This window comes from Phalacrocorax carbo, chromosome 18 (genome assembly GCF_963921805.1).
Source record: "Phalacrocorax carbo chromosome 18, bPhaCar2.1, whole genome shotgun sequence".
Lineage (NCBI taxonomy): Eukaryota > Metazoa > Chordata > Aves > Suliformes > Phalacrocoracidae > Phalacrocorax > Phalacrocorax carbo.
Window position 1 is genome coordinate 12,628,458 of NC_087530.1, and position 26,386 is coordinate 12,654,843.

Here is a 26,386-nt window from a genome sequence, read left to right on the forward strand (position 1 = left end):
AAGGGGAAATGGAACACTTGGCAGCATGCAATGGCACCATGCACCAGGACAAAGAGGGTAACCACCGAGGTACAGCGATGCCCTGGCTACCAGCTTCGTAGGAGTGGGAGAGGATGGGTATGGTTAGGAGGGGGACTGTGTAGAATGAAGTAGTGTAGGAAAAAGTGCGCGAAGAAATCTTTGCAGGTGAAAATCCCAGGCTCTAATAATGAAAATGTAACATTCAGACTGCACGTGATAAGAACAGTAAGTAATCTAGAAATATTAAGTGAGACTAGAGAATGTGCAAACTCAGACGGTGGAGGTGGGAGATTGCTCCCCCCCGATACAGACTGGCGTCATCAAGACAAGATGTAGAGATACAATTTGTGGGTGCAGCAAATGAAGCCTCTCGGAGCAGAGATCTATAACCCACAAGCAAAGATGCTCTTCTGGGCTGGATCTTGAGTGCTTGGAACTGGGCTGAAAAGGTACTGGGGGAACTGCTCCATACTAAAAATCACCACACTACTGGGTCTAACAGTGCAGTGGGACAGAGAAGGACAAGTATATCCCGTAACAAGTTCAGGAAAGGGAAATATGTAGAAATGGGACACACTATCCCAAAAAAACCTCCCAGACCCTAAGATCCTAAATACAGCCTGGAGGGTGTTAAAAGGGGTGTGAAAAGCTTGGGTAAAATGTGTGCCACAATTCAAAAAGGAAATCAAGTGGTTCAATAGTCCCCTTCCTGGTTTGACGGGAGAGTTAAATGGAGGTACTATGGAAAACGCTGATGTTTCAGAAACAGAAATCTTGTCTAGGAGAGAACAGGAAAGCCCAGAAAACGTGCCAGGTCTGCTGGAAACAGGAGACTAAAAAGCTAAAAATGGATATGCAGAGGACCCTGAAAAAGTTGCTACAGTTTGTTGAAGAACATGCCCTTAAACTATCAAAGGTGGAAAGCCAGCTACGGGGATGTCCAGAGGGTAATGGGACCTTCGGGATGATGAGGCCCCACGAAGAAGCTCAGTGTTTTCCCCTGCTGACCAACAGTGGTGGGGAGATCCCCAGGCCTGCCACACGTGCTGCAGCAGGTTGCTCAGAGGAGCCAGACCAATCTGAAGTAAAATCTAGAGGAAGCCCCAGACTGATGGGACAAGCTGACCATCAGCGTGTCCCGAGGACAGACGGTGTTTGCTCTTGTCTGGGAAGAACTTACATGTGAAAGCACAGAGGTGCTGGCTGCAGTGTGGTACCTCTCCTTATAAGCAGGCAGTGGGCTGGTGGAAATTGAAACTTTCAGCTATGGAACTGGGGTGCTGGGAGCTAAAAAAAAAAGGAGATTCTCATTGCTGTAGCAGTGGTGAGACAGCAGAACCTGTATGGAAGGGTGGGATTGCTGAGTATGGGGAGAAGCTGCCAGGGCTCCTGCAAAGGGGTGACCCTATGTCAAATACAGAAGATCCAGAGGACATCATCTGTCTGGATCATCAGAAAGCTTCTGATGAGGCACCATGCCAAAGGTTATTAAGGAAACAAATTTTCTGTGGGAGCAGAAGAAAGGCTCTTCCATGAACTGACAGGTGGTTGAAGGATCAGAAGCAACATATAGGGCTGCACGGTCACTCTTTAGGATGGAGGACAGTGAGCAGTAGGGTCCCTGAGTGACCAGCCCTTGGACCAGTTTTATGTTGGACGTCTTCATCCATCCCCATGAGAAGGGAGTCAACAGGGAAATCTTCAAGTTCATGGATGACACTGAGCTTTTCAGGATGGCCAAAGGCTGTGTTGATGGCAAGGGTTTTCAGAAGGACCTCACAAAGCCGAGGGGCATAGAGGTAGGAGGAGAGCTTTGGTGTAGAGTAGTGAAGGTGATGCTTCAAGGGAGAAGTGATCAGAGTGGGGCATTGGCATGGAGCTCAGGACAGGTGGTTAAACTCAGGAGAGCTGGGAGCCGTCACTGACCTGGTAATTTCAGAGAATGATTAATGGGTAGCAGCAGCCAAAAAAAAATCATCAAAATGTTGTATGATTGAGAAGCATGTTGGGATCAAGATGGAAAGTGTTTTGACACTGTACAAAACCTTGGCGAGCCCTCATCTTGAGTGCTGTGTGCTTAAGCTCCGGTTTCCATAGCTCAAGAAGGAGATAGGAGATATAGGAGTTGACTTTCTCTAGACCCATTGTATGCGAGGGGACGGGAAAGGCTGAGACTCCCCTATCTGGAAAGGGGAAGGACAAGGGCAGATATGACTGAGGCCTGCAAAATCATGAAGGTGGTGGACAAGCCAAGTATGAAACTGCAGCAGTCCTTGGAGTAAGGAGCACTAGCAGGTGATGAGTTTAAAACAGAAAAGGTAAAACTTCTTCACATGGCAGGGTTTGAACTTCTAGAGCTTGCTGCTGCAGGAGGGGAAGGAGCCAGACAACACTGGCAGGTTCAGAAAGGGACTGGATGAGCTCATGGACAACAGGTCCATAAAGGGACGCTGAAGGGACTAGGCAGGAGTGTCTCCTCTAACCCATAATACAGCTGGTGGGGGGTGGGAGAGGAGGGGAGTCAGACCTGCACAAATAAATAGCACCTTCTTTATCTGCTGTTGGACACTGAGTCCTGGTGGCCCTCACCTCTGCAGGGGTCTGCCTGATGTGCCACCAACCACCAGGTCAAGGCATGGGGCCTTGGGGCACTGCTCGCAGTTCCTGGTGTCACCACAGGCTCTGCCGTGCCTCCTGCCCTCACGCCAGCCCCACCGTGCCCCCACAGTGACGCCTGGCCCTGCAGGGCTGCTGGGGGCCTCTCAGCACTGGTGGGGCCAGGGGAATTTGGTCTGTGGGAATTTTCTGGTGGTTTCTCCCCACATTTCTTTTCTGTCCCAACTGGTCTGGAACCAAAGTGTTTTCTAAACTTCCTGCAAATTGGCAGCTCCTTGTGCCCTGCAGCTCCCGCAGGACTGCTGCTGCCCCATCTCCCTGCCGGAGCCATCCACAGGAACCCAGAGCTGCCTGTCCCAGCTGCTGATCCCTGGGGTTGCCAGGCAAGGGACCCCAGCAGCCCCACTCCCTAGAGAGCCATACCCTGCAAAGTCTCCATCGCAGCCCTGTGCTCTGGCAGCATGGGGCATTTCTCCATCCCTGTCCCTGCCAAAGCAGCCATTAAGTGATCCTGGCACGAATGCAGCTGCCACCTCAGGGATGGGGATGGGGACAGTGAGCATGTTTTTGGAAGTGAACAAGGGGATGGGGCTGTGTACCATTTTCCCCGGCCTTTCTCAGGACAGGCAACATGCATGAGCTGAGTTTTGCAGCCAGTACAGCTGCTCCCCAGCTTTTCCAGCAAAGATGGTGCCCACAGGCCCATGGTCACAGTCACACCACACACAGTGTTAGTGTGCACAGAAGAGGGGAGGACCGGGCTGAATGTGCCCCAGGCCTGCAGCTTCCCCAGCCGCTGTCCTTTGGAAGGGAACAGCTCCCTCCGCTCCCCGGGCGCCCCAGCAGCAGGGCAGGAGCCAAGCAGCAGCAGCAAGGAGGACAACCGGTGCGAGGGTCGTGCATCCTCCTCCCTCCCTGGCCAGGTCCCAGCATGGGGCACGCGTGCTCCAAGTGTGGTCCCCAAAGAGGCTATTTAGGAGCGTGTCCTGCATTGTTCACACCTGGGTCCGTCGCTGTTTGGGCACGTTTGTCCCGAGGGGCATTTCTGTGCACGAATGCCATGGGGAGGCCCGGTCCCCGCACGGGCGGTGCGTGGGCAGCCAGCCCTCCCGCACTGACCGTTGCCCGCCAAGCCCCCCAGGGCAGCAGGGGCTCCGGCCCCGCTGTGAGCGCTCAACGGCCATCCCTCCCCTGCAGCGCTCCCGGGACCGGTCCCCCCGCCCGGCGCCGCCCCGGGGGCGCAGCGCGGTGCCCCCGCCCGCCGAGGGCTGCAGCCCGGCGGGGGCCGGGAGCGGGGCCGGGGGCCGGGAGCGGGGCCGGGCTGCCATTCCTTACCGCCGGCTGCCACCTAGCGCTGGAGGGGCCGGGGGCGCCGGGGGGCAGCGGCGGCCCCTGCGCGGGGAGCGTCCCCCAGGCCAGCCTCGGGGGGCTGGAGCCCAGGGCTGCTTCTGGACGGAGGTGGGCTCCTCCAGAGCGTGAGAGAAGCACTGGGCAGGTTGATGAGGTGGGATCATTAGAGATGCCTCTGCCCCACCTCTGAAGGTCTCCCTTGCTCCCGAGGACACCCCAGGTGTGCCACAAGGACGTGCGTGATGAGTTGCTCAGGCTGTCCCAGCCCAGACCATTGCCACCCGGGCAGCCCGTGGAGGCCGGGCAGCACATCCATCAGTCCCATGCAAAGGGCCCATGGGTGGCCCGCGGTGCAGAGGAGGGGTGAAAGTCTGGCCAGCTCCTGCAAGCACATCTCCAACTCTGGCCCTTCTCTGTAAATATTGAGCTGGGGGCTGGCCCAGAGAGGTGCTCCTGCCCTTTGCTCTGTTTGCTGTTTCCCTTGGGCTGTTTGGTTTCAGTTAATCATCCTGCAAAGACAAACAGACGGCATGCCCCATGCCTCCCACGCCTGCTGGGCCTGGGATCCCTCAGCCGTGGGGTGGGTGACACCCAGCCGGCTCCTGGGTATTGGCCACTGGCTTAGGACCCCATGGGAGGGGGTCCAGAAGGGGGGCAGGCATCCCAGGGTCTGCTCCCTATGGACACTGGTCAGAGTTACAGTGTGGGGTGAGCACTGGGGACCCCCTCAGTCCTCTCCTCTCTGCAGGGTCAGGGTGGTCTGCCAGGGCAGGGGGCACCATCAGGGTTCTTTGCAGGACACCAGGGCAGGAACATGAGTCCCAAAGTAGAATAAAGTTGTCAGGCAGGTCCTGTCCCCACGTCTGGGCTAAGCAGTGGTGCAGGAACAGGCACGGGTGAGGAGCTTAGCCCAGCATGGCAGCAGGATTCTCGTCTACCCTCCTGCCCCCCACACCAGCTCTCTGCAAATCCCCACCACTGCCAAGGGCAGCACTGACCCCCGGGGCCACATGGCTGGGGCGGTGCAGGGCCATCAGCCGCCCCATGCCCCCCTGGCAGGCCCCCCCAGCCAGGCTGGCCGGCCCCGCTGGCTGTGGTCTGAAGGTCACACTGCTGCGCAGTGGGGACAGCACAGAGTCCGGCATCCTGCAGGTGTGCTGGGGCTCAGCAGCACTCTGAAGCTACCAGCCACCATGTTTTGGGGTCTTCTTTCCCTCCTCCTCTTTACCGTGGCCAGTGGGACGCCTGTCAGGGACCAGGATGAGGATATCCAAGTGCAGGAGAATTTTGAGTCTGAGCAGGTAATGGCGGCTTGTGGTCCCTTAATTCTGGGGGCAGAAGGGATGGCTGAAATCTTTATTTAATTTTCCTCCAGAAAGGAGGGAGATGTTACCTATGCCCACGTCAGGCTGTGTGGGACAGGCATTGGCAGTGTGGCCCTCCCAGGATGCTGGTCAGAGAGTGCCCCCCAGACTCACCCCAGCAGGCACCTCAGCAGGGTGGCTGGAGCCCAAATGGCCAGGGCAGATGAAGCCCGTGAGACGTCTGTTGATCTGAGACCTTATTGCTCTCTACAACTACCTGAAAGGAGGTTGTAGTGAGGTGGGGGTTGGTCTCTTCTCCCAAATCACTGGTGATAGGACGAGAGGAAATGGCCTCAAGCTACTTCAGGGGAAATTTAGATTGGATATTAGGAAAAATTACTGAAAGAGCGGTCAGGCATTGGAACAGTCTGCCCAGAGCGGTGGTGGAGTCACCATCCCTGGAGGTGTTAAAAAAATGTGTAGGCATAGTGTTTGGGGACATGGTTTAGGAGGCACAGTGTTGTCGGGTTGAAGGTTGGACTTGATTATCCTAGAGGTCTTTTCCAAGTGTAATAATTCTATGATTCTATGATCTGCCCAGCCCAAGAGGTGTGGGCAGAGCCCGCAGGCAGCCCCAGTGTGCAGGAGTCGTGTGGGATGTAGAGTGCAGATCTGCAGCCAGCCCCATCCCCTGCCAGGATCTGCACAGCCCCACACATGTGCCTAGGTCTAGGCTTTCTTGGGACACATGGTGGGATGCCAGCCTGATGCCTCCAGCCCTGCCTGGTGGTCTGGGGACTCAGGAAAATCCTGCTCGGTGCTGATCCACTTCCCAAATCCTGCAGCAGCTCTGGCCCTGGCGCCCTGCACCATAGGGGGTGCACCATGAAACGCCCCGTTGCTCTCTTGGCCTTGAATATTTCAGCTCTGCAGAAAACCAGGAGATGCCCCACCTCGGTGGAGAGGGCTCATGGTGGAGATGTCCCTTTCTTCTCCCGGCAGATGTACGGGAAGTGGTATGACATCGCCATCGGCACAACCTGCAAATGGATGAAGAACTACAAGGAGAAATTCAGCATGGGCACGCTGGTGCTGGGCCCTGGCCCCAGCACCGACCAGATCAGCACTGCCAGCACCAGGCTGCGGTATGGGGTGCTGATGTGGGTGCTGTGTCTCCCAGGGGCTGGAACAAGACATGGGGGTTGCTTGCTCTGGCTGACATCAGAGCCCTGAGGAGGGGATGGATTGGGTTCACATACCCAATGCCTTGGGCAGGGGGATTTCAGGGGTCCCGTGCCATGGCCTTTGTGCCCCAGACAAGATTTTTGTGCAATAACCAGCAAAAACAAGCAGTTGATTGTCTTCCTCCTCCCTCCAGGCAAGGTGACTGCACTCTCATCTCTGGAGAGTACCAGAAAACCAGCACACCCGGCAAATACACCTACTATAACCCCAGTAAGTTGGACACACTGCCCACCTGCTTGGCCCCAAGAGCTACAGCGTGGCTGGGCAATGGGACCCAGCACCGGGCAGATCTGGCTGGGAAAGGGTTCAAGAGAGCAGGGCCTAGAAGCCACTCTAGAGTTTGGGCCATTTCCAGCCAAAGTACGGAGTGAAGTTGGGGAAAGGGGCTGTTTCAGTACTGTCCCTGCATAGGCATGGGACTATGAGATGTTCAGTCAGATCCCTCTGGCCCCATGGTCCCAAGCTGAGGGAAGCTCCCACCAGCCACCTTTCAGGAGCATTGGTTTTATGTCAGTTGTCTGCCACCCTTGGTTTCCAATTCCCTCGACTAAGAAGAGGCTGGTGAGCCTAAATCCAGGGTTGTATCAGACTCTGCTTCCCAAAAATCAACTATTTTCTTGAATCAGCTGCCTGATTTCAGCCCTCAGCTCTGGGGCTGTCTTACACTGCCCCATTTCTCCCTGAGGGGCAGAAATGATGTCCCCTGTGTCTCTGTCTCACCCAGAATGGGATGTGTCTATCCGGTCCTACGTACTCCGCACCAACTACGAAGAATACGCTGTCATTCTGTTGAAGAAGAAAAGTAGTTTTGGCCCAAGCACCACCCTGAAGCTGTACGGTATGTCTGGCTACAGCTCTTAGGGGCAAACAGGCTCTGAGGTGGGCCCATGCAGCTCAGAAACACCACCTAAGGGTCTCTTTGCCTTGAGGGACCTGGCCATGGCTTTGGAAGTGGTGCCTTGAACCAGCTCGTCTTTGGCACCGCAGAGGCTGAATCTTAAGGCTCAGCTTAGAGCCACATCACACAATGAACATCCAAACCAGTCTGTTGTTTGGGATGAAGGTGGCAATATCTGCTTGGAAGAAACCCAGGCCCTGAAGCAGTGGGAGATGCTGTCTTTCATGATCGAGAGACATTAAAACCACTTTGTCCAAGGCCTTGGTCAAGGCTGGTCAAGAATAATGGAGGAGAGGTTGGGTGGGACCAGGAGGCTGGTACCGGGCCTGCCTGCAGCTGCCTGAGCATTGTGGGTTGGTGAGTGTTTGGTGGGCTGCATGCAGACCTCCTCCCACACCAACCCCACTCACAGCCTGTTCCCTTGCCCAGGGAGGAGCCCAGAACTGCGGCAGGATCTCATTGAGTCTTTCCAGCAGCTGGCTCTGGAGATGGGCATCCCCGCAGACTCCATCTTCATCCTGGCCAACAGAGGTAACCTAGCACGAGGAAGCACCTCTCCCACTGCCTGTCCCCCCAGCATGTCAGTGCACTGGGGCTGATTAGTGTGTGAGGATGGCACGATGGGCGGATGGTCAGGGTGGAGGGAGGAGAGGTGAAGGCTTCGGTAGGATGGGTCGGGAAGGAGACAGGCCATGTATCAGCCAAGCTTCCGTCATCTTCCAGTCGGTGGGGTCCTTGCTGGGATGTCAGATCAATGCACCCCACAACGCTGTGCTGGGACAAGGGTGCAGGGGCACTCATGACTGCTCCCCATGGCTGGGTGCTCCCAGGACCTGAAGAGCTCCCAGCTCTGCCTAGGGCCAGAAAGTGCTAGCATGATGCAGGTGAGTGTGAGGATGGTAGTGTGATGCTCCTGCGAGTGGAAGGTGGAAAGCAGCAAGAGGGGAAGAATGCTGGGGTGAAACTGGGAGGGCATCCCCTCCCCCAGGGTCCTGTGTGTGCATGGTACAGGACCACGGTGAGATGAGTTTGTCAGGACACCATCCCTCTCACATGCTGCTGATCTTCTCCTCTGTCATCTGGGCCAGGTGAATGCATCCCCCAGGAGACTGCAACTCCCCCCGAGGTGAGTGGTCCATCCAGGACCTCCTGAGATGGATCAAGGCTGGGACATCCCCTCCAAGCCAAACCTACTGGAGACCTGGTGTCCGGTGTCCAGGGTCCAGGCTCCGTGGGCAGGATATGTTGTTTGGGCAGCAGCTCCACTGACTGCCCTGGGACATGCTCTTTCATCTCCACTGAGGGGCTTTGCCTGTGAGAACGAGGGCACAGACAGGCGCAGTCTGCAGGGTGAGGGCCCCAGGGACCAGGTGGGCACTGGGGCTTGTTCCCAAGTGGAAGACAACAGCCCTTTCCTACTCTGATTTTTTCATGGGGTGAAAGTTGTCGCATGTGGAGTCTGGTGTCTCCTTGCTCCTTGCCTGGCTGTGGGTGCCTCAGCCAGGCTATGGGCTCCCCCTCCAGGGATGGAGAGGCAGCTCAGTGCCTCACTGATCCTTTGGCTACAGTTACGCAGCACCTCCTGATCTTGCACAGTTGAGTTTAGAAGTATTTTCAGGAGGGAATGGGACTTTCGTAGGAGAAAGCCCAGCTGACTTGAGAGCAGGTAACACATCTGGAGGACACACCATCCTGCGTCAGTGAGAGGAGACACATGTCCCCAGCCCAGCACAGGGCATGACTGGGACACTTTGTGTGTCTTTATCCAAAATATACAACCCTGCCATCCAGCTGGGATGAGCACAGGGCTGGGAAGTCTGTGAGGTGTGGAGGGACCATGGCCTCTTGACCCAAGATCGATGACTGGACATGTGCTGGGAGCACTGAAGAGGGTTGGAACCTGCATGGCCTGCAGCACACAGCAGAGCAGCCCCTAACATAGCCCATCCTGGGGGCATCGGGGGTCTGGGGGTGATGGGGTGGGTGGCAGATCCCACAGGGAGGGGCTGACAGCAGCTCTGTGCTTCCTTCCCTGTGCAGAGGGTGCGGAGAGCGGTCCTGCCTGCTGAGGAGGGCTCGGCCGCAGGACCCCTGCTCCCTTACGTCGGCAATAAGGAAGGTACGTCCTAGGGCAGGGGGGCTGCACTGGGCATCGCTCTGCCCTGCAACCCTGTTCGCCTGTGAGAGCCCATGATGTGCTCATCCACAGACTCATGCCGGCTGAGCCAGGACCCTGGGCCCTGCAGCGGGATGCTCTCCCGCTTCTTCTACAACTCCTCCTCCATGGCCTGTGAAACCTTCCTCTATGGTGGCTGTCTGGGCAACGGCAACAACTTCTACTCAGAGAAGGAGTGCCTGCAGGCGTGCCGGACGGAGGGTGAGCAGGGCAACCAGGAGACATCCCAGTGGGGCAAGGGCATGGGAGGTGCCTTTGCTGAGGCATCAGAGGGGATCTGAGAGTGACCTCAAACCCCACATGTCCAGCATCCATGGGGGGGGGGGGCCTGAACCTCCTGCCCTGAGAGCAGCCCCCTGTCCCCACAGCTGCCTGCAGGTTGCCCATCGTCCAGGGTCCCTGCCAGAAGCCGGTGATGCGCTGGGCCTTCGACGCAGCTCAAGGCAAGTGCGTCACATTCAGCTATGGAGGCTGCAAGGGCAACGGGAACCAGTTCTACTCAGAGAAGGAGTGCAAGGAGTACTGCGGGGCTCCTCTGCTGGCAGGTACCCCCACCCTGCCCACACTCTGCCCACACCACACTGCGCTGTGCCGGGGAGCTGGGGCAGTAGCCTGCACCTGGGGTTGGGACAGGGCAGTCCTGGATCTGGGATGGGTCTTGGGATGGGTCTGTCCTGGTTCTGGATGGGTTCAGGATGGGTCTATCCTGAGTCTGGGATAAGCCTGGGATGGGTTTTTCATGGGTCCAGGATGCATCTGGGGTGAGTCTGGGATGGTTTTGTGCTGTGCCTGGGAAGAGCCTGTCCTGGGTCAGGGACTCTGATGGACTGAGGAACATCATCATTAATCTACAGACAGTATTGCACAGCAGGGTACAAATAGGCTGCAGACATACTGAGGCTGTGACTGAACTTCAAAACAGTCTCCGTACAAGTGGGAATGGCCCCAAGCAGGCTGGGGTGCAGTGGGGAGCAGTGGAGGCGACAGCCCCCAGGCAGGGGATGCCAGTGAGGGAAGAGTGGCTGAAAGATTTGGGAGGGTGTAGGGACCCTGACACCAAATAAGGACCAAACCGGGGTCCCCGCCAGGGGTGTACTCTCCACGTGATGCCTGCTAGACCCTCAAGCTCTAGTCAGCACAGGGGTTTCCGTACTGAACCTCCTTGGGAAACACAATGGACACTGCTCAGCCCTCGGGTGAACGGAAAACAGGTTCTCAGGAGCATGGCAGGGGAAGTCTTCCCGCAGAGAGGGGTGAGCTCAGGGGTCTTCAACCACAGCCAGCCCTGAAAGAGCCTGCTCCCAGTGGGGCAGCAGCTAGGGGCTTACTGTGTCCCCACAGATGGGAGATGGGGCCAGAGTAACTTGTCTTAGGGCAAAGTCCATCTTTTATTATCCCTATCACCAATATAAAGTGCAGTAATGCCACCATGGTGGGTGGTGGGACACAAAGTGACATTGCAGGACAGCACAGGGGTGCATGGAGGATCTAGACTGCTTGCCCCATCACTGACAGCAGGGACAAAGTGGGAAGCAGCAACCACAGCTGTCTGTCTGTGGGGCGCGGAGGGGGTCTGTAGGTCTGCCCGTCACCCTGTGCATGTCTCCGCTTGCAGAGGACGAGGAGTTTCTGCATCTGTCAAACTGACACCGGTGGAGGATGAGCTGCCAGCACCCAGCACTGGGGCTCCACAGGAGGGTGCCAGGAGCTGCTGGCAGCACAGGAGGTGCCTCCAGCAGTAAATGTCTCTAATGTAACCAATGAGTCCAGTGTCCATCCTCAAGCTGGTGGGGAGCAGGGTGGGGAGTCAGGGAGAGGCAGGGGATCACTGGCCTCCCCAGTAGGATGTCCCCCACTCTGCGGGGCTGCTGGGTGCTCCCCACGGAGTCTCTCACCCTTCCTCATCCTTCTGCCCACATGGTGCCTGGTGGCCCACCAGGGCACCAAGGGTGTCAGGGCGTCCCACTGGGTGGGGTTCGGCCCCCCATTTCCCAAGGGATGGTGATGGGCAGCTGGGAAGAGATCAGCAAGGTGGGGAACAGGTGCCTGCTCCTCCCTAAAGATGAACAATTGCTGCTGCATGGCAGTCATGGTGGGACTGGGAAGGCGCAGTCATGGGCCAGGATAGGGATCATGGGTGGGTTACGTGGGGTTTACAGCAAGGCATATTGGGTGTCAGAGGGGACCCTGAGGGGTCACAGGAAGGAATTATGGGGCTATGAGGGTCACAGGGGACAACTGGGGTTGTCACAGGAGGGGATTACAAGGTTTATGGAGATTACAGGAGGCTATAGGGGTCCCAGGAGGGGGTTAGAAATGTCGGGGGGGGGGGGGGGGGGGCGTCCCAGGGATGCTGGGGTGGCCCCAGGAGGGGATTATAGTAGTTATGGGGGTCACGGGGCAACTATGGAGGTCCCAGGAGGGGGTTACAGGGTTTCTGGGGGTCACATGAGGGGGAACTATGAAGCTCAGAGGAGGGGACTGTGAGGGTCTTGGGGGGCTATGAGGGTCCCAGGAGGGGATGACAGGGCTTATGGAGGTCGCATAAGGGGACTGCGGGGGTCTGGCAAGGGTAAGGTTACAGTCGGCCTTGGGGGGGTCAGAGGGGGTCCTGGGGGGTCGCGTCCACGGCGTACCAAGACCCGCTTGTGCCCCGGCCGCCGGCCGCGCTCCGCGCCCTGCTGGCCCCTGCCAGCCGCCGTACCCGGCGCCGCGCGCGCCCCGTTCCCCGGCGGCGAGGCGGAAGAGGCAAGATGGCGGCGGCGGCGGGAGCCCCGTGCAGCCTCCGCTCCTGGCGCCTGGCCCTCAGCGGCGGCGCCCGGCGGGGCTAAGCCGCCGCCCCGGCCCCACGGACCCCTTCCCCCGCGCCGCCCCGACCCCGGGCCATGCCCGGCTAGCGCCCCTTCCCCGTCACACGGCGGGGACCCGGCTGAGCCCCCTCCGCTCCCCTTGTCTCTCTGCCGCGTCGCGCCGGGCCGGGCCGGGCCGGACCCGCACACCTCCTCCCTGCCGAGCCCGGGACGCCCCTCATGGCCGGTCCAGCCCTGCCCCGGTCCTGGTTCACCCGCGCCCTCCGAGCCGTGACCTCCCCTATGCCCCCCCCGAGGCCGCCCTGCCCCTGAGCCGCAGCCCTTTTCCTGGAGGTGGTGGCGCAGGTGCGGGACCAGAAAAATGTTCTCAGCCCTGAAGAAGCTGGTGGGCTCGGACCAGACTCCGGTCAGAGACAAGAATATCCCCGCGGGGCTGCAGTCAATGAACCAGGCTCTGCAGAGGAGGTTTGCCAAGGGAGTCCAGTATAACAGTGAGTCGGAGCCCTGCCTCGGGGGGTCTGTCGGGGGGCACAGCCAGCCCCGGGTGGGAGGCAAGCCGCATCGGTCCATGCCATCTGATGCCCCAGAGCGTGCCCAGGGACCTCGGTGGGACTGTGAAGTGCATATGCTTTCATTGTGCGTGGTGGTGCTTTTGCCAGTGTTTGCCCAAAGCCAAGTTTGCAGTTAAATGTTAGAGCGTGTGGGAGGAGTAAGGGATGGGAAACTTTCATCTTCCTGTGCGGGACTTGGGAACCTGTAGTGCAGCAGTGTCCCCAGTCAGCAGATGTCCTGAACACCTGCCTGCTTTCCACTGACTGTGGCACAAGAGAGGGCTCCTTGTAAATCAATTTTTGTCAGTTAAAGTATCAAGAGAGTAACTCCCCTGAGTGTGTGGGTGACCTTCCCTGCAGCCCAGGATAATGGTATTTGTAATTATGCTCTAGTGGTTATATGATAAGGGTCTATTGAAAAGCTCTGCCCTGACAGGTTTTAATAAAAGGTAAGTGATGTATGCCTTTATGTGCCTTTGGTACATAATTTCATTCCGACCGTCTTTTCTGCAACTGATACATTTGCTGTTTTCTCAGGGAATGTTTTCAGAACTTCTTTTCCTTTCAGTGTTGAGCTTAGGGTTGCATTTTTCCCTTGAAGCTCAGTAAAGGTTACTTCTAATGTAATGTTTCAGGAGGGCATTGCAAGTATGCGAAATACATCCCAAAGTAACAATTGTGAGATGGGGATGGTAGTTATGTCATCCTTGCTGAAAATAGATGGTACCAGAGAGTGTTGCGAGTATCAGCTCATCTGTCTGGATCCAGACAGGCAGTGAAGTCAGATTGCAGAAGGCTGAGAGATCGGCAGTTGAGAAGGAGACTGATTTGTAAATGTGGCACTGAATAATTTCCGTAAAGGCACACGTGCTGGAGCAATAGAGCTTATGTTGGATCTTAATCTGAAACAGAACATGAAGGGAGAGGTTAGCACTTTGGGGTTTGGGGCTTTTTTTTGCTTTGTTTAGTATTATCACTATTGAATGTGCTTTTGAACTCATATGTTTTGAAGCTCTCTGCTTTACTAGGGAGAGCATTGGGTGCCTTTATCCATAGCACATCTATTAGATATGCCAGTAGTGCTTACTTTAGAAAATTAGTGCCTTAGCAAGCAGTCATGAATGTGAACAGAAGCACAGTGGTGCTGTTAAGAGACATGATCTCCAGTGAAAGATGGGGTGAGGATGTGCTGTGGAATTCAGCATTGCATCATTAAACACGTACCTGGAGATCTGCTAGTTAAAAACTATTGATTTGTGCAGAGGCTTTGTGCAGCCCACAGACCAGAACACATCCACGTGCTTCGCTAGTCCATGTTTGAGATCAGGTAGCTAATACTAGCTTGTGAATTAAGTACGAGAAAGCAGTTCACTTTTCAGAGAGTGAACGTTTGTGCTGCAGGTAGTACGGATCAGCTGCATCCTGCTGGCACAGCAGTCGGTGGGGACAACTCTGTTACATGTTCACTAACTGCATTGTCAGTGAACCTGCATGGATGTGTACCTGCTTGCCATTAATACAGCAAGGCCAAAAATGCCAATGGCTGAGCTACCAACTGCAGCTTTGATGCTTTTTGTCTTGTTACTGAAAGCCTCGGGAAGCTCTTTGGTTTGTGCCTTGTTTTATCAGGATTTGTGTTGTAGTTACTGCTTTCTTATCTGGAATAAAACTGCAGCTTTCTGTCACTACCTTAAGGGAAGATTTCCAATCTCCATAGTAACTCTTCCTAGGGTTGCTGTTATATAATATTTGTAGAAGATACAGGCAGGCTTATGAAAGGTCTTCAAAGTACCCTACATAGCCACGGCACTGGGTAGATGGGGAAGGTTCCAGCACAGTGTGGTTACCGTCTAAGTTGAAGGTGGGCTGTGGTGGGCTGTCATTACAAGGGCCGTTGCTCAGGAGGGGCAGAGCTGCAAATCTTACGCATTGCCAATGATCCTTTCCTAGCCAATACGTGACATGAAGCAGGGGGGTGCAAAACGTGTTTTTGTAGCCACCATTAACACACACGGATCTTTAAGACTCCTCTGTTCCCCTGGAGTTGCCTGGACCTAAACCAAAACAAGCTGTGATGACTGGTTTTACAAAAATGTTTCCTTGCTTGCACAGACCGTTACTGATGGTGAACCGAAGCCTGTTTCCTTCCCAGAAATATATTTAGTGTGCTGAGAATGCCTTGAGTTGCTGCTGATAAAGTGGGCAGCAAACGGCTGGGACATGGGCCTTATCACCTGGCTCTTGGTGCCTTGCTGTGTGGCTCAGAACAGGCCGTGCTGTGACAGCCTTCACAGCTGTTAAGTACATTTTGTAACCAGACGGCCCCACCATTTGAGTTGATACTGAAGATTGTGTGGCGTTTTCATGGCACTGAGGATTATAAGCACTGGATAGTATGTTAAACTGAAAAGATTTGTTTTGATGGTGTCTCTCAGTTAAGTTTTCAAAAGGAAGAGTGTTGTAGGATGGGTAGGTTTAGATTTCTAATGAAATTACAAGAGCAAAGGCCAGTATTGGTCCTCAGCAGCAGCTACTTCCTCTGCATGGGACATCCTATTCCGAAACAAAAGCATTTTCATACTGCATTCCCAGCACACACGCTCTTTATTTGCTTTCTTTATCATCTCCATGGACCCTCTGCATTTTACATACTGTGGCCCTAGTAACAATAGAGTTCCCTGACCACTATGGAGGGTACCAAGACAAAAATTATGTGGGACTGTGCCATGTATGTAATGGCTCAGGTGTTTATGGGAGGTCACAGTTCCAAGTACGGGGAAACAATCTTTGTAAAAATTTGCTCTTTTTTTCCTGCTTGGAATAGCCTGAACTTGGACCAGGTCTGCTGCATCACTGTTAGGATGACTGTGCTGGCCCAGGGAGGGTAGCACAGGCCAGAGCGAGTAGGCTCAGTGGAGAGTGAGCAAGGTGGGTCTCGTTCCTTTGGCTGTGGTGCTTGTTTAAAGAAATTACAAGGCAAATTACAGAATGAAGTACCAGCACCAGGCTACTCAAATGTGAAAGTTTCTGTAAGGCAGTGATGGGCAAACAAGGGTGAAATGAATGGTTCTGGCTGGGTTACACTGACAAGAGGATTCCCTGGGAGTTACCCATTGGTGGTTGGTCAGTGACAGGAGCAAAAGACATGGAAGTGTTACAGGTTCAGATCCATCTGTCCTGTTGCCCAGAACATGGTACGCCTTCTGCTCTGCGATTTATTCTTAACACTGCATCCAGTGTGCACCACCTGACTAACCCCACCACTGTGTGTGCCTGGAGCATGGGCTGCCCTCCTGGTGAGCTGCAGGCCTCCCTGGAACAGTCACCAGTGCTGGGATACCAAAGTCAGTAGCTCCAGGAATTCCCCCCAGTCCCTCCCCTTATGCCTTTTCTGCCTAAAATGTGCTTTAAAAGACAAAACTTAATTAATACTGTGTATTCTTTTGGTAATCATTATAGTCCTTACTTCTTTTGTGTTGTTTTAGAGTAGTAGTTCCCAGACTCTGTAGTTTCAAGTATTTTTGTTCAGCACTACTCCCAAAAGAAAGGCTTCCCCTCTTCCTCCTGCCTCCCATCTTATGTTTTCTGCTACTGCTGACACAGGTGTTTGTGCAACTTGTGGAAAACCTGCTTTGACTGCTGTTTGGCCTGTTCCCACTGGGAAGCGTGCTTGGGGCGTCTGCAGATCAGGTGTGCTTCTTTTGGCAGCAGAACCAGCTTAAAGCATTGGAATTGCAGCCTTGTAGCCACAGTCCCAAAGACCTTAATGAGGGCAAGGTTATGACCCTCCATATGGGAATTATTAGCAGAGAAGTTCAGGGGTCTTTGCTGCAGGGTCTGAGATCCTTACTTGCTGCACCGTCCTGGGGCAATGTGGGCAGTGGTGGGAGCTCCTGATTTCCAGTTCTGGGTTGGTCTGAGACCTTGCTCTCTGGGCCTGCATCTTCACTGCTCTGCTTCCATTTCCCTATCTGGAAAATGGAGATCCTTCTGTTTCGCCTGATGCAGTGACAATATGAATAAAGTGATTTGTTTAGCTTTTTCCTCACATCTTGATCTCTTCCCCATCCCTACCCTTCTTCCCACAGATAATTCTCCTGTTTTGCTACAAACCTATGGCTGTTTGCAGTAAGTACTGATTTAACTTAAAATCAAAATAAGGCATCAATTGTTATTGTCCCATAGGTGACAGTACTAACCTCACCCATAATTACTGGTCCTCCTCCTGTGTTCAGACACAGCCAGGCCTGCGATGTACCTGCCTGGCTGTGCCCTGAAGCTCACTCAGCTCTTCCTGTCTTGCAGATGCCTGTTGCTGAGTACACCTGCCCTAGACAAAGTCCCAAATAGAGATCTTGTTTTGCTAAAAATTATTTATGTCACCTGCCTTCTTCCTGTTCTGTTTTTAAAGACTTTTTCTTTCTTCAGGAAGAGAAGTCAGTGAGAACTCATGCACTATGCAGGAGGAAAGAGATCCTAGCATGGAGTGTGCTGAAGCTGGAAAGGGCCTTTGAACCTGTTCAAACTAAGCATGTGGTGCCACAAGCACCCTCCGTTGATCTAAATGTGAGCTGCTGAGGGGTAGGGGTGATGTCCTTGCCACTCCAGCTGTGCCTCCCATGTGCTGCTCCTACTGCTCATGCAGCTGGGCACTTGAGCTAGTGAAGAAAACTGTAGAGGAATAATTTTGGGGTTAGTTTTCAGCCAGTTCAGTTCCTTGATCCAGCTCAGTGTGTAGCTGCATAAATAATGCTGTTGGCACTAGGAAGGTCCCAGGGGAGGTAAGATTGCCTTCTGGGGAGGGCTCACAGTCAAGTCACCTGGGAGTGATCCTGAAAGTGCATCTTGAGCAGCCTCACTCTTTAAGGAATGGTCTATTTGTCCCTTAGAACTCACTTTGAAGGTATCTCATGCCACACTTCATGGGGGAGTATAAATTTTAAAATGTCTAAGGTAGGCAGTGAGAGCATTTAGAAACGCTTGGGTTTTAAAGGGGCAAATGGAATATCATTCTGCCTATGCCATGGACTTGCTGCATAGATTAAGAAAAATGAAAGGAATCCTCCATTGATTGTTTCACCATCTGTGAGCAGGAAACAGAATCACACAGAGGGTGACAGGAAATGGTTTGTTGTCTCTGCAGAGGTGCTCTGGGACCTGTAAGTGAAGTGATTTTTGCCCTTATTATCCTTTTGCTCTTTTAATAAGTAACTTTTAAAAAGAATAAACAGCAGTGCCTCTCAGTGTACAACAACAAAAGGATAGTGGAACTGCAGCACAAAATTTCACCAGGCAAAACTCTTCCATAGACTTTGCATATGTTGTTTGTTTTACCTTAAGGTTTATCTCTGAAACTTTTTTCCTGAAACGTCAGCAATTACTCCTGAGTCACAGTAGAAGGCAGCCTTCAGACTGAGATTTCCTTGCCCAAATGATGATGCACAATGTAATGTTAATCACCTGAATCTGCCATTAGATGTCTCTGAGTGGCCCATTTTCTAAGGGGTAAAAGCTTCTATTCAAAACACAAGCATAAACATTCTGTTCAAGTCAAGCTACCTTTCCCAATAGCCTTGTGATTGCCACTTAAAACAAGGATGGTATTTAAAAAAACCAATCCTATAATGTAACAGAAGATTTAGAACTTTCTGAAAACATACTGTTTTCAGAAAGAACAAAGTAACGTTAGGGTAGGGGCTGGAAAGTTCATTAATTGCTACAGAAGTTACTTTCCTGGGTTGTGTACAGTTTATGACATTTTGGACACTTCCTTGGGAGGGTTTGAGTGAATTTCTCCACTGACTTTCCTCGCTGCAGATACAAGCACAGGCCTGTGGGGTAGGTCAGCTGAGTGGTCTCAGCAGCTGGTGGTAGCAGAGCTGGTGTGCCTTTGCCTGAGGCTGCAGGTTCTGAGGATGCCTTTGCCGAGTGTCATCAGTACACCCACACCTAAAACCAGCTAAGAGATGGCTCTGGTGTTGGAGACTGTCCCTCTGACACACGGAGGACCCACAGAGATTCAGTTTCTCTTGGTTTTATTTCACTGTTATTTAAGTGAGCGTATGTCCCCAAAGGAGCATGCTTGTTTTGGTTCAGTTTAGCTTGTTTCTAATGCAGGAAAGATAGACTGATTTTGATTTAGTTTTAGTCAAACTGTGACCATCAACAGAGACAGTTTGGTGAATTTATTGGGGGCAGTTTAAGATAGACCCCTGTGAATGTAAACTACCTTGCCCCTTGTCCTTGCCAGGGATTGCCTGGCATTGAGACTACCTGGGCTGTGAGCTGTAGCAGCTGAATAGCAATATACAGTCTTGTTCTGCTTCCCCTGAAAAAGGGGATGCTGCCCCAGCACAAGAAATCTGGGGATATCTGAGAGTGACGTCAGCTTAACTCTGTACTGATGTTCACCAGAAGCTGCTTCTCAGCTCTTCCAACACCATCCCAGAAGAACAGTTTCACCAGTGGCAGGGGTCAGAGTCACACACCTTTGGGATGTAGGGAGCAGCACTTCTGAACACAAGACCCTGCCTGATCGGCTCAGCTGAAGACTGGTCCTTGAGCTTTCAGTGGGCAGCTGGGTCTAGGAAGAGAGTAGGAGGCTGAGGGGACACTATATCGCTCTCTACAACTACCTGAAAGGAGGTTGTAGCGAGGTGGGGGTTGGTCTCTTCTCCCAAGTAACAAGTGATAGGACAAGAAGAAATGGCCTCAAGGTGCCCCACAGGAGGTTTAGATTGGATATTAGGAAAAATTTCTTCATCAAAAGGGTAGTCAAGCATTGGAACAGGCTGCCCAGGGGAGTGGTTGAGTCACCATCCCCATTGGTATTTAAAAGTCATGTAGAGGTGGTGCTTAGGGATATGGTTTAGTGGTGGACTTGGTAGTGCTGGGTTAACAGATGGACTTGACCTTAAAGGTCCTTTCCAACCTAAACAATTCTATGATTCTGTTTTCTCAAGGAATGAGAGATGTTTAAGGAGAAATGGGAATGATAGAGGAGGTAATTGAAGGACGAGCCTGGCAAAAAAGAACAGCAAAGGAATAAGGTATGGCAGAGTGGGAGGAGTAGGGGCTAGGTAGAAGTAGGAAAGGCGGGAGGATGGAAGGAGCAAAGACTTAGCTGGCTGAAGTTGTGCAGATATTGAAGATTCAATCTTGAAGTTAGTTCTTTCTGCTGAGCTAGTGAGTGGCTGAATAAACACTAATTTTAATGACTGAGGCTCATGGTTTTTTAACAAACCGCATCATGCCTATATAATATGGGAGAACTATTTACATCTGAATAATGCTTGCAAAAAGTTAACATCCTTTTCACAGCATTCTCTGATTTGTTTTTAATCAACTTTATTTGTCTTCTTGCTCTCTTCCCCAGTGAAAATTGTCATCCGAGGGGACAGGAACACTGGGAAAACCACACTCTGGCACCGACTGCAGGGAAAGAAATTTATTGAGGAATATATTCCAACTCAGGAGATCCAAGTCACCAGCATCCACTGGAATTATAAAAGTAAGACAGAAGAGGGTGGAGGGAGTGACAGTCATGGGGCAGTGCCTTCGGGGTAGAAATTCCACCGCAGCTTTGTTTGCTTCTTTCTTCTGTGTCTGCTTGGGAGATAAAATGGTCTCTCGTTACTCTTGTTGTTTTAATTTATTATTCACAGTTTCTCAGTCATGTTTTTAATAACTTTACTCAGGAACTATATGTTGTAAATGCGAAAGGATAGGTCTTTGGAAGCCACAATTCAAGGAAAGTGTTTAACAGGTGTTCCAAAAGATTGGAAATATTTGTGATACATTTGACTTAATGAAAACAGGTCTGTTATGGAAATCTGTCTCTGAGGTAACCCTGCTTTTAGTGTTACTGTGTTGCGTAGAAGTGAATAGCATGGTGCAAACTAGTTTTTTAGTGATTAAAATTTAAAGAGCATCCTCTAACTGGTGAAGGTGTAGTTTTAAACACAGTTGTAGTACTAATAACTGTAGGCTGACTTACTGAAGCACAGAACTATCTTATCAGTAGCTTTAAGTGCTTTTTTGAGTCTGAGAGATGAAGTGTGAATTCTTTTTATTTTCCCATCTGCTCTAACAGTATAAAGTGGCTATGAAAGCCCTGGATCTTGCCTGGAGAAGATGCTGCAGGCATTGAAATTGCATAAGGCGACAGTTCAACAGTGCATTAAGTCTGGCTTTCAGGTTCCTGATCAAAAATGTCACAGCCTTGTGGAGGGAACTACTGACTCAATATGAACTTGCTCTGTAAGACTGATTTTGCTTTAAAAAAAAAAAGGTCAGCAGTTAGTTTGTTGTTATCAGACCTTGTCCATCTGCACTACTCTGGCATTTTCTTGAACAAGGTACTCTCTGTCTCCTCACAGCTGCGGGGGAAAAAAAAACCATGTAGTTTGGTTAAACACCAATTCTAATTCACCAATCAAATTTGTATTGCTGGATAATGCCATGATGCCCACGTCTTGTGATAATGATCATGGAGCCACAGGGTGTGTTCACTAGCAGTCAGCCTTGGGACAGTGCTCTCGCAACCTCTGTTGCCTTCATAGGGTTCAACACAAGGAGAGCGAGCAGGTACTGCTGTTGTATATTCACAGGTAACCAGAGTTCTGGAGAGTCTTGTGCCCTTATGAAGACGGGCTTCCACATGAGTCAGTGCTCTCTTGACAAAGGTTGAAAAGGTTTGTAAGAATGGATGGTTGACTTGCCTTGGATGTGGGAGAGCAACAGGTCATCCTTCCTCAGTGCAACTAGCGGTTTTCTTTCACTCAGGATCTGATGTTGAGCTAAGCCTGATGTCACAGGTTTTCAGATTCTTTGATGGGGGCTCTCCAGGTGACCGTGATACAAAAGTGTGCCTGTTAGCTTCTATGTCTCTTCATAAAGTATCTTTATTTTGGGTACCGTCTTCCTGATGTTCTGCCTATCAACTGGCCCAAGGCGTTGACAGATTTGCAGTGTTCATGTGGTGGTGTTCCCCATCTGCAGCAAAACCTCTCGCATGTTCTATTTTAGCTGTGGCATCCTTCCCCCAGGCTCCTCATCCTCTCTCTCAGAACATCAGCCCATCAGTTATTGACGTGTGAATATAGAGCATACAGGTTGTTCGGATGATGGAAACTATCTCAGAAATCAGACTGGAGTGCTTCAGCTGAAGCAGACTTACATCAGAGTAGGAAATTAAATACCTCTTTCTTAGATACCCAAGTCTAAAGAGTGCACGAAATGTTAATTGTGCATTTCTGCAATATCATGGGTAAAAGCTTCAGAATTCAGTTTCCTCTCTAATCTGTGTAGATAATAAAAGTGCTGTTTGTAAATACAGCCTGGGAGTCTGGCATTTGATTTCTAAGAGGCTTATCCATACCTAATCGTTTTTGTATATATGAAGAGGTATACAAAATGTAGGTATATAGGCTTTTGTACACATGCAAAAAGGTGTTTGGAGACTGTTCCATATGTAGAAAGATCTAGTCATCTCAAGTGTTTCTGCATATTTTAGGGACTATATGTTCTTTTACTGAGCTGAAGCTTAGGCACTGGCATTTTCAGTATGGATGCAATCCTGGAGTAGAAAACAGCTACATGTGAGGCCAGCTTTTGCTGTATGTTGGTAACCACAGGTGTGTTTGTTATTTCTAGTGCTTAGTTCTAACATTTATGTGATAAGTTTCTGTAGAGCTTGCTGGTTAGAGTTGACAGCAATGTGTGATGGACTTTTCTCAAGGTGAAGTGTTGCTGAGCTACTCTATCTGGAAGGCTATACATGAAATTGTGCCTTCTATTTTTATTTCTTTTACTTTGTAAAACACTGTATTGTTTCCTCAGTAATGATTTCCAGCAGTATAGGAAATCCCCCACTGACCTTCTTAAAACTTGTTTTAAAAAATAACCCCCAATGTTTAAAAAACATATTAAGGTATGTTTCCTGCTGTGAAAACTTTCCATCCAAGATGGGTGATGTGGGCACTATGAGAAATTGGTGCAGATATAATTACCACCCTGATGGCTGAGTTAATCTGTAGAGGAAAATTGAAGTTTGTTTTTCTTGTGATCATGCTCTCAAGCTACCTTGAATAAACATTATGAGGTAGCTGGCAGCAAGCATTTATGGATGTTAATTAAATCACTGTCAAATATTGAAGGATCCTTACATTACCTAATATTAGATGATTTACATTTTAGATGTGGAATTTAACCACCTTGTCATATCTTCAGAAATTCTATACTGGAGGTATTAATAAATGTAGAAGAATGAGTTATTTCTTCCTACTCACAGTTAACAGAATTACTTTTCTGTGCCAATTGTCTCTGTAATGGATATTTGTAATTTTTGTGTCCAAGTAAGTAGTTACTGTTCCTGACCCTAATATATGCTTTTTTAGATTATGCTAGTCACCAATTTTATTCTCTGTTTGGTAGTCTAGAAAGGGGGTCTGGCATAAAAATTGGCAAATGCTGTTGTTCAGATACTTTGAATGGTTTATAGCTGGGTGTGAGGAATGGCAGAGCTGCTCTGTCCTGTAGGATTTGTGATCCAAAGCATATGAAGTGAATCATGTAATTGCATGAGAGAAAATATGTCTGACTGCCTATGAATTCCTGGTGAAAGCAATTATTCTTATCTTCAGATGAGCTCTCTTGCAGCTGGCGTCTTCTCACACCTCTCCACTGTTTTCTGGGAAAGCAATGTCTTGGTGTGCCACTGGCTACAAAGTACTTAGCCAAATAGCAGCTGAGTAGAGATTTTTTTTTTTTGAGTGGTTTGATCCATGGGTTATGCTAAGCCGAGTTAGAAGGATGAATCTGCACTCTTTTTTGCTGCAACACGCCTTCCAAAGCCATTAAGGTGAAATGCTGCTCTGTATGAGTCATACCACAGCCAACACAGCAGCACTAAAGTAATTATCCTCTTGCGTGTTCAGGATAATCAGGAATGAAGCTGGTGATGAACAGGAAGAACTTACTGGCTATCAGCGAGCAGGAGCTACAGGAAAAAAACCTGTGGAAAAATGGTTTTCTTGGATCTCATGCAGTCAGTTTCTTTGTGAAATTCTGTTTCCCCCTTCAGATAAAAAAGCATAGAGCCGGTCTGTCTGGTTCAAACAGTTCAACTCCTCAGCTGTCTGGGAGCACTGCTGTTCAGCAGGATGTCAGCACAAATCTTAACTAAGGGTGCATATGGTGCTAGGGTAAGGAGGTGGAGGTCTCAGGAGCTCAGGAGGAAAGTCCCAGTGCTAGGTACTGGGCCACCTCCTAGGACTGTTCTGCAGACAGTCTTGACTGTTGAGAGGTGCCAGGGCTGACTTTGCTGGTCTGGCCGTCCCCTTGTCCTGAGGGACAGCAGCAGTACTGCCAGTCCCAGCTGCAGGGTATGAGTTTGGCGGCAGACCTCTACTGCTGATCTGTATTCCAGTACCTGCAGGGTCTTGGCGCACCCTGAACAGACCGCGGACTTGAGCACCCCACGTCCCAGGGAGACCACCCTGCCATGCCAGTGCCTGGGTGTGAGTAGCCAGCCGTACAGCTGGGTGCCAGGCAAGTGAGTAATGGGGAGTGGCTGGATTTTAGCCATACCTGATTTGATGGTCTGTAGAAATATTCAGGGACAGAATTAATTTGGGGAGTATAGAGCAGAGGTTTTAGGACTGCAGGGTGCTGTATGTCTGTTGTGTTTTCAGTCCCATCTGAGCCTGTGATACGCTGGGCCGGTCTCCCGTTAGTCCTATGACCCACTGCCCTGCTGGCAAAGTGGAAGCTAAACAGGAGTTGCTATGAGGAAAAACAGAGGCTGATTTTGCTTCATGCAGAATGTAAAGGATCTTTCTCCAGAAGCAGAGGGTCAAAGTTTTCCTTTATTCATAATATGTCTTTACAATATTTTGAAACATTTAAGTTAAGCCAACAGTGAATTCTGTAGAGGAAATGTTTCCTGTCTTGACAATGACGCTTAGCTAAATTCTCATGCCATCCTATCAGCTTATTTTCTACTATCAGCTTATTTTTCTGCTCTGAGACATTATCCTCCTATTCCATTGCTTTATGTTCAGAGCTGCTCCAAGTACAAGATTTTACTTTGTAGTCTGTAGGATTTCCAAAAAGCAACTGTTTCATGGAACAACTTCGTGAAGGTTGGACTGCGTATTTGGATTCGATAAAAACATGTAACCAAAGCTGCCATCTGAAAGTTAAGCTGCTGGCTGCCAGTACCACCATGGTGTCTCTGGAGTCAGGATTTTGGTTGTCTTGCTTCAGATTTTAGCAGCTCAAGTATTTGTTGCTGCTTATAATTTACTGATGCTGCAACTTGTTAAGATGCAAAATTGCTAGTAATATCTTATTTTTGACAAAATGCAACTTAAAATCTCAGAAAGAATGGATTTCTGTAGCTGCAGGACTGTCTGCAGTTTGTCACATTTATATGAAGATGCTATTAGTAAGGTTCATCTTTCTTAAATGTGTATATTCCTTTTTTTTAGTCGTATGCCTTGCTTATAGACCAGACTTTATTCTCCAGATGAAATTTGTATCTTTTTTGAAAGAATATGGCAACTTCTGTATGTTATGAAAACAATCTACACAAAATATTTATAACATGCTTCGAATCTGACGTAAAACATAAAGGAAATCTAGCTATCACTTATGTGACTAAGTCTTTCAGAAGTTCTTTAGATAGCACAGTTTTGGTGTACAGCTCGGACCTTCCACAGAGGGCCCTCTTCTTGTTACATCTGGATTTTCTTTTAACTCACTCAAGAATTACTTTCATTTTGATATTAGTCTCTGAGTTTGACAGCGTTGGCTTTGGGTTAGGCTCTCTGTAGTGAGCGATGAATATTGGTCATTTTACTGAAACCCTCTTCTAATACTTTGTGTTCTTATTGTGCTTTTAGCCACTGACGATATCGTTAAAGTTGAAGTCTGGGATGTAGTTGACAAAGGTAAGATTTATAACTTCCTTTCTAATGGCGATTCATTGTTCCTTCTCAGTTTTAATTAAAAAATTATATGGAATTCAGAAATACTTGCTTAATTCTACTTTAGACAAACGTGTCTGTCCTTACTTTTTCAAGTGCATGGATGTTATTTGTCATGGTTTAACCCCAGCCAGCAACTAAGCCCCACACAGCTGCTCGCTCAGTCCCACCCTGCAGTGGGATGGGGGAGAGAATTGGAAGAGTAAAAGTGAGAACACTTATGGGTTGAAATAACAGTTTACTAATTGAAGTATAATAATAAAAAATTGTAATGTAAAGGAAAATAACAAAAAGAGAGATAAATAAAACTCAAGAAAAACAAGTGATGCCACCGTTCACCACCGCTGACTGATGCCCAGCCCATCCCTAAGCAGCGATCACTGCCCTCCAGTCAACTACCGCTGGTTTATATACTGAGCGTGCCAT

The 26,386-nt window shown here is 50.5% G+C and overlaps 2 protein-coding genes across 5 annotated transcripts in view; both read left to right on the forward strand.

The window, feature by feature from the left end:
- The first annotated feature begins 5,077 nt into the window (after window positions 1-5,077).
- AMBP (alpha-1-microglobulin/bikunin precursor) lies at window positions 5,078-11,367 on the forward strand. Of its 3 annotated transcripts, none has more exons than XM_064468630.1 (10): window positions 5,078-5,288; window positions 6,294-6,436; window positions 6,670-6,746; window positions 7,261-7,374; window positions 7,864-7,965; window positions 8,523-8,560; window positions 9,475-9,553; window positions 9,644-9,811; window positions 9,979-10,155; window positions 11,179-11,367. In XM_064468630.1, exons 1-10 carry the CDS (start codon window positions 5,181-5,183, stop codon window positions 11,187-11,189), a joined length of 1,017 nt encoding a protein of 338 aa, XP_064324700.1. In that variant the 5' UTR covers window positions 5,078-5,180; the 3' UTR covers window positions 11,190-11,367. The 3 variants fall into 3 exon arrangements, with proteins under 3 accessions (XP_064324700.1, XP_064324701.1, XP_064324699.1); XM_064468631.1 differs by having other exon boundaries at window positions 9,979-10,053; window positions 11,226-11,367; XM_064468629.1 differs by having other exon boundaries at window positions 5,079-5,288; window positions 11,226-11,367.
- An 868-nt stretch (window positions 11,368-12,235) lies between these two features.
- Window positions 12,236-26,386, forward strand: part of RABL6 (RAB, member RAS oncogene family like 6) — a 61,501-nt gene continuing 47,350 nt past the window's right edge. The window contains exons 1-3 of one of the 2 annotated variants that reach the window (XM_064468626.1): window positions 12,236-12,911; window positions 20,347-20,481; window positions 25,877-25,924. In XM_064468626.1, the coding sequence (XP_064324696.1) occupies window positions 12,782-12,911; window positions 20,347-20,481; window positions 25,877-25,924 (313 nt within the window). In that variant the 5' untranslated portion in view covers window positions 12,236-12,781. Of the gene's footprint in view, window positions 12,912-17,059; window positions 17,100-20,346; window positions 20,482-25,876; window positions 25,925-26,386 lie in introns of those variants that run through there. The other variant, XM_064468628.1, reaches the window with a different exon arrangement.

Bases quoted from the DNA above. Each gene is read 5' to 3' on its own strand.
- AMBP (XM_064468629.1), top strand. From the start codon at position 5,181: ATGTTTTGGGGTCTTCTTTCCCTCCTCCTCTTTACCGTGGCCAGTGGG. The intron at 9,812-9,978 runs GTGAGCAGGGCA...CTGTCCCCACAG, and splicing joins GCAGGCGTGCCGGACGGAGG to CTGCCTGCAGGTTGCCCATC. The intron at 10,156-11,225 runs GTACCCCCACCC...CTCCGCTTGCAG, and splicing joins CGGGGCTCCTCTGCTGGCAG to AGGACGAGGAGTTTCTGCAT.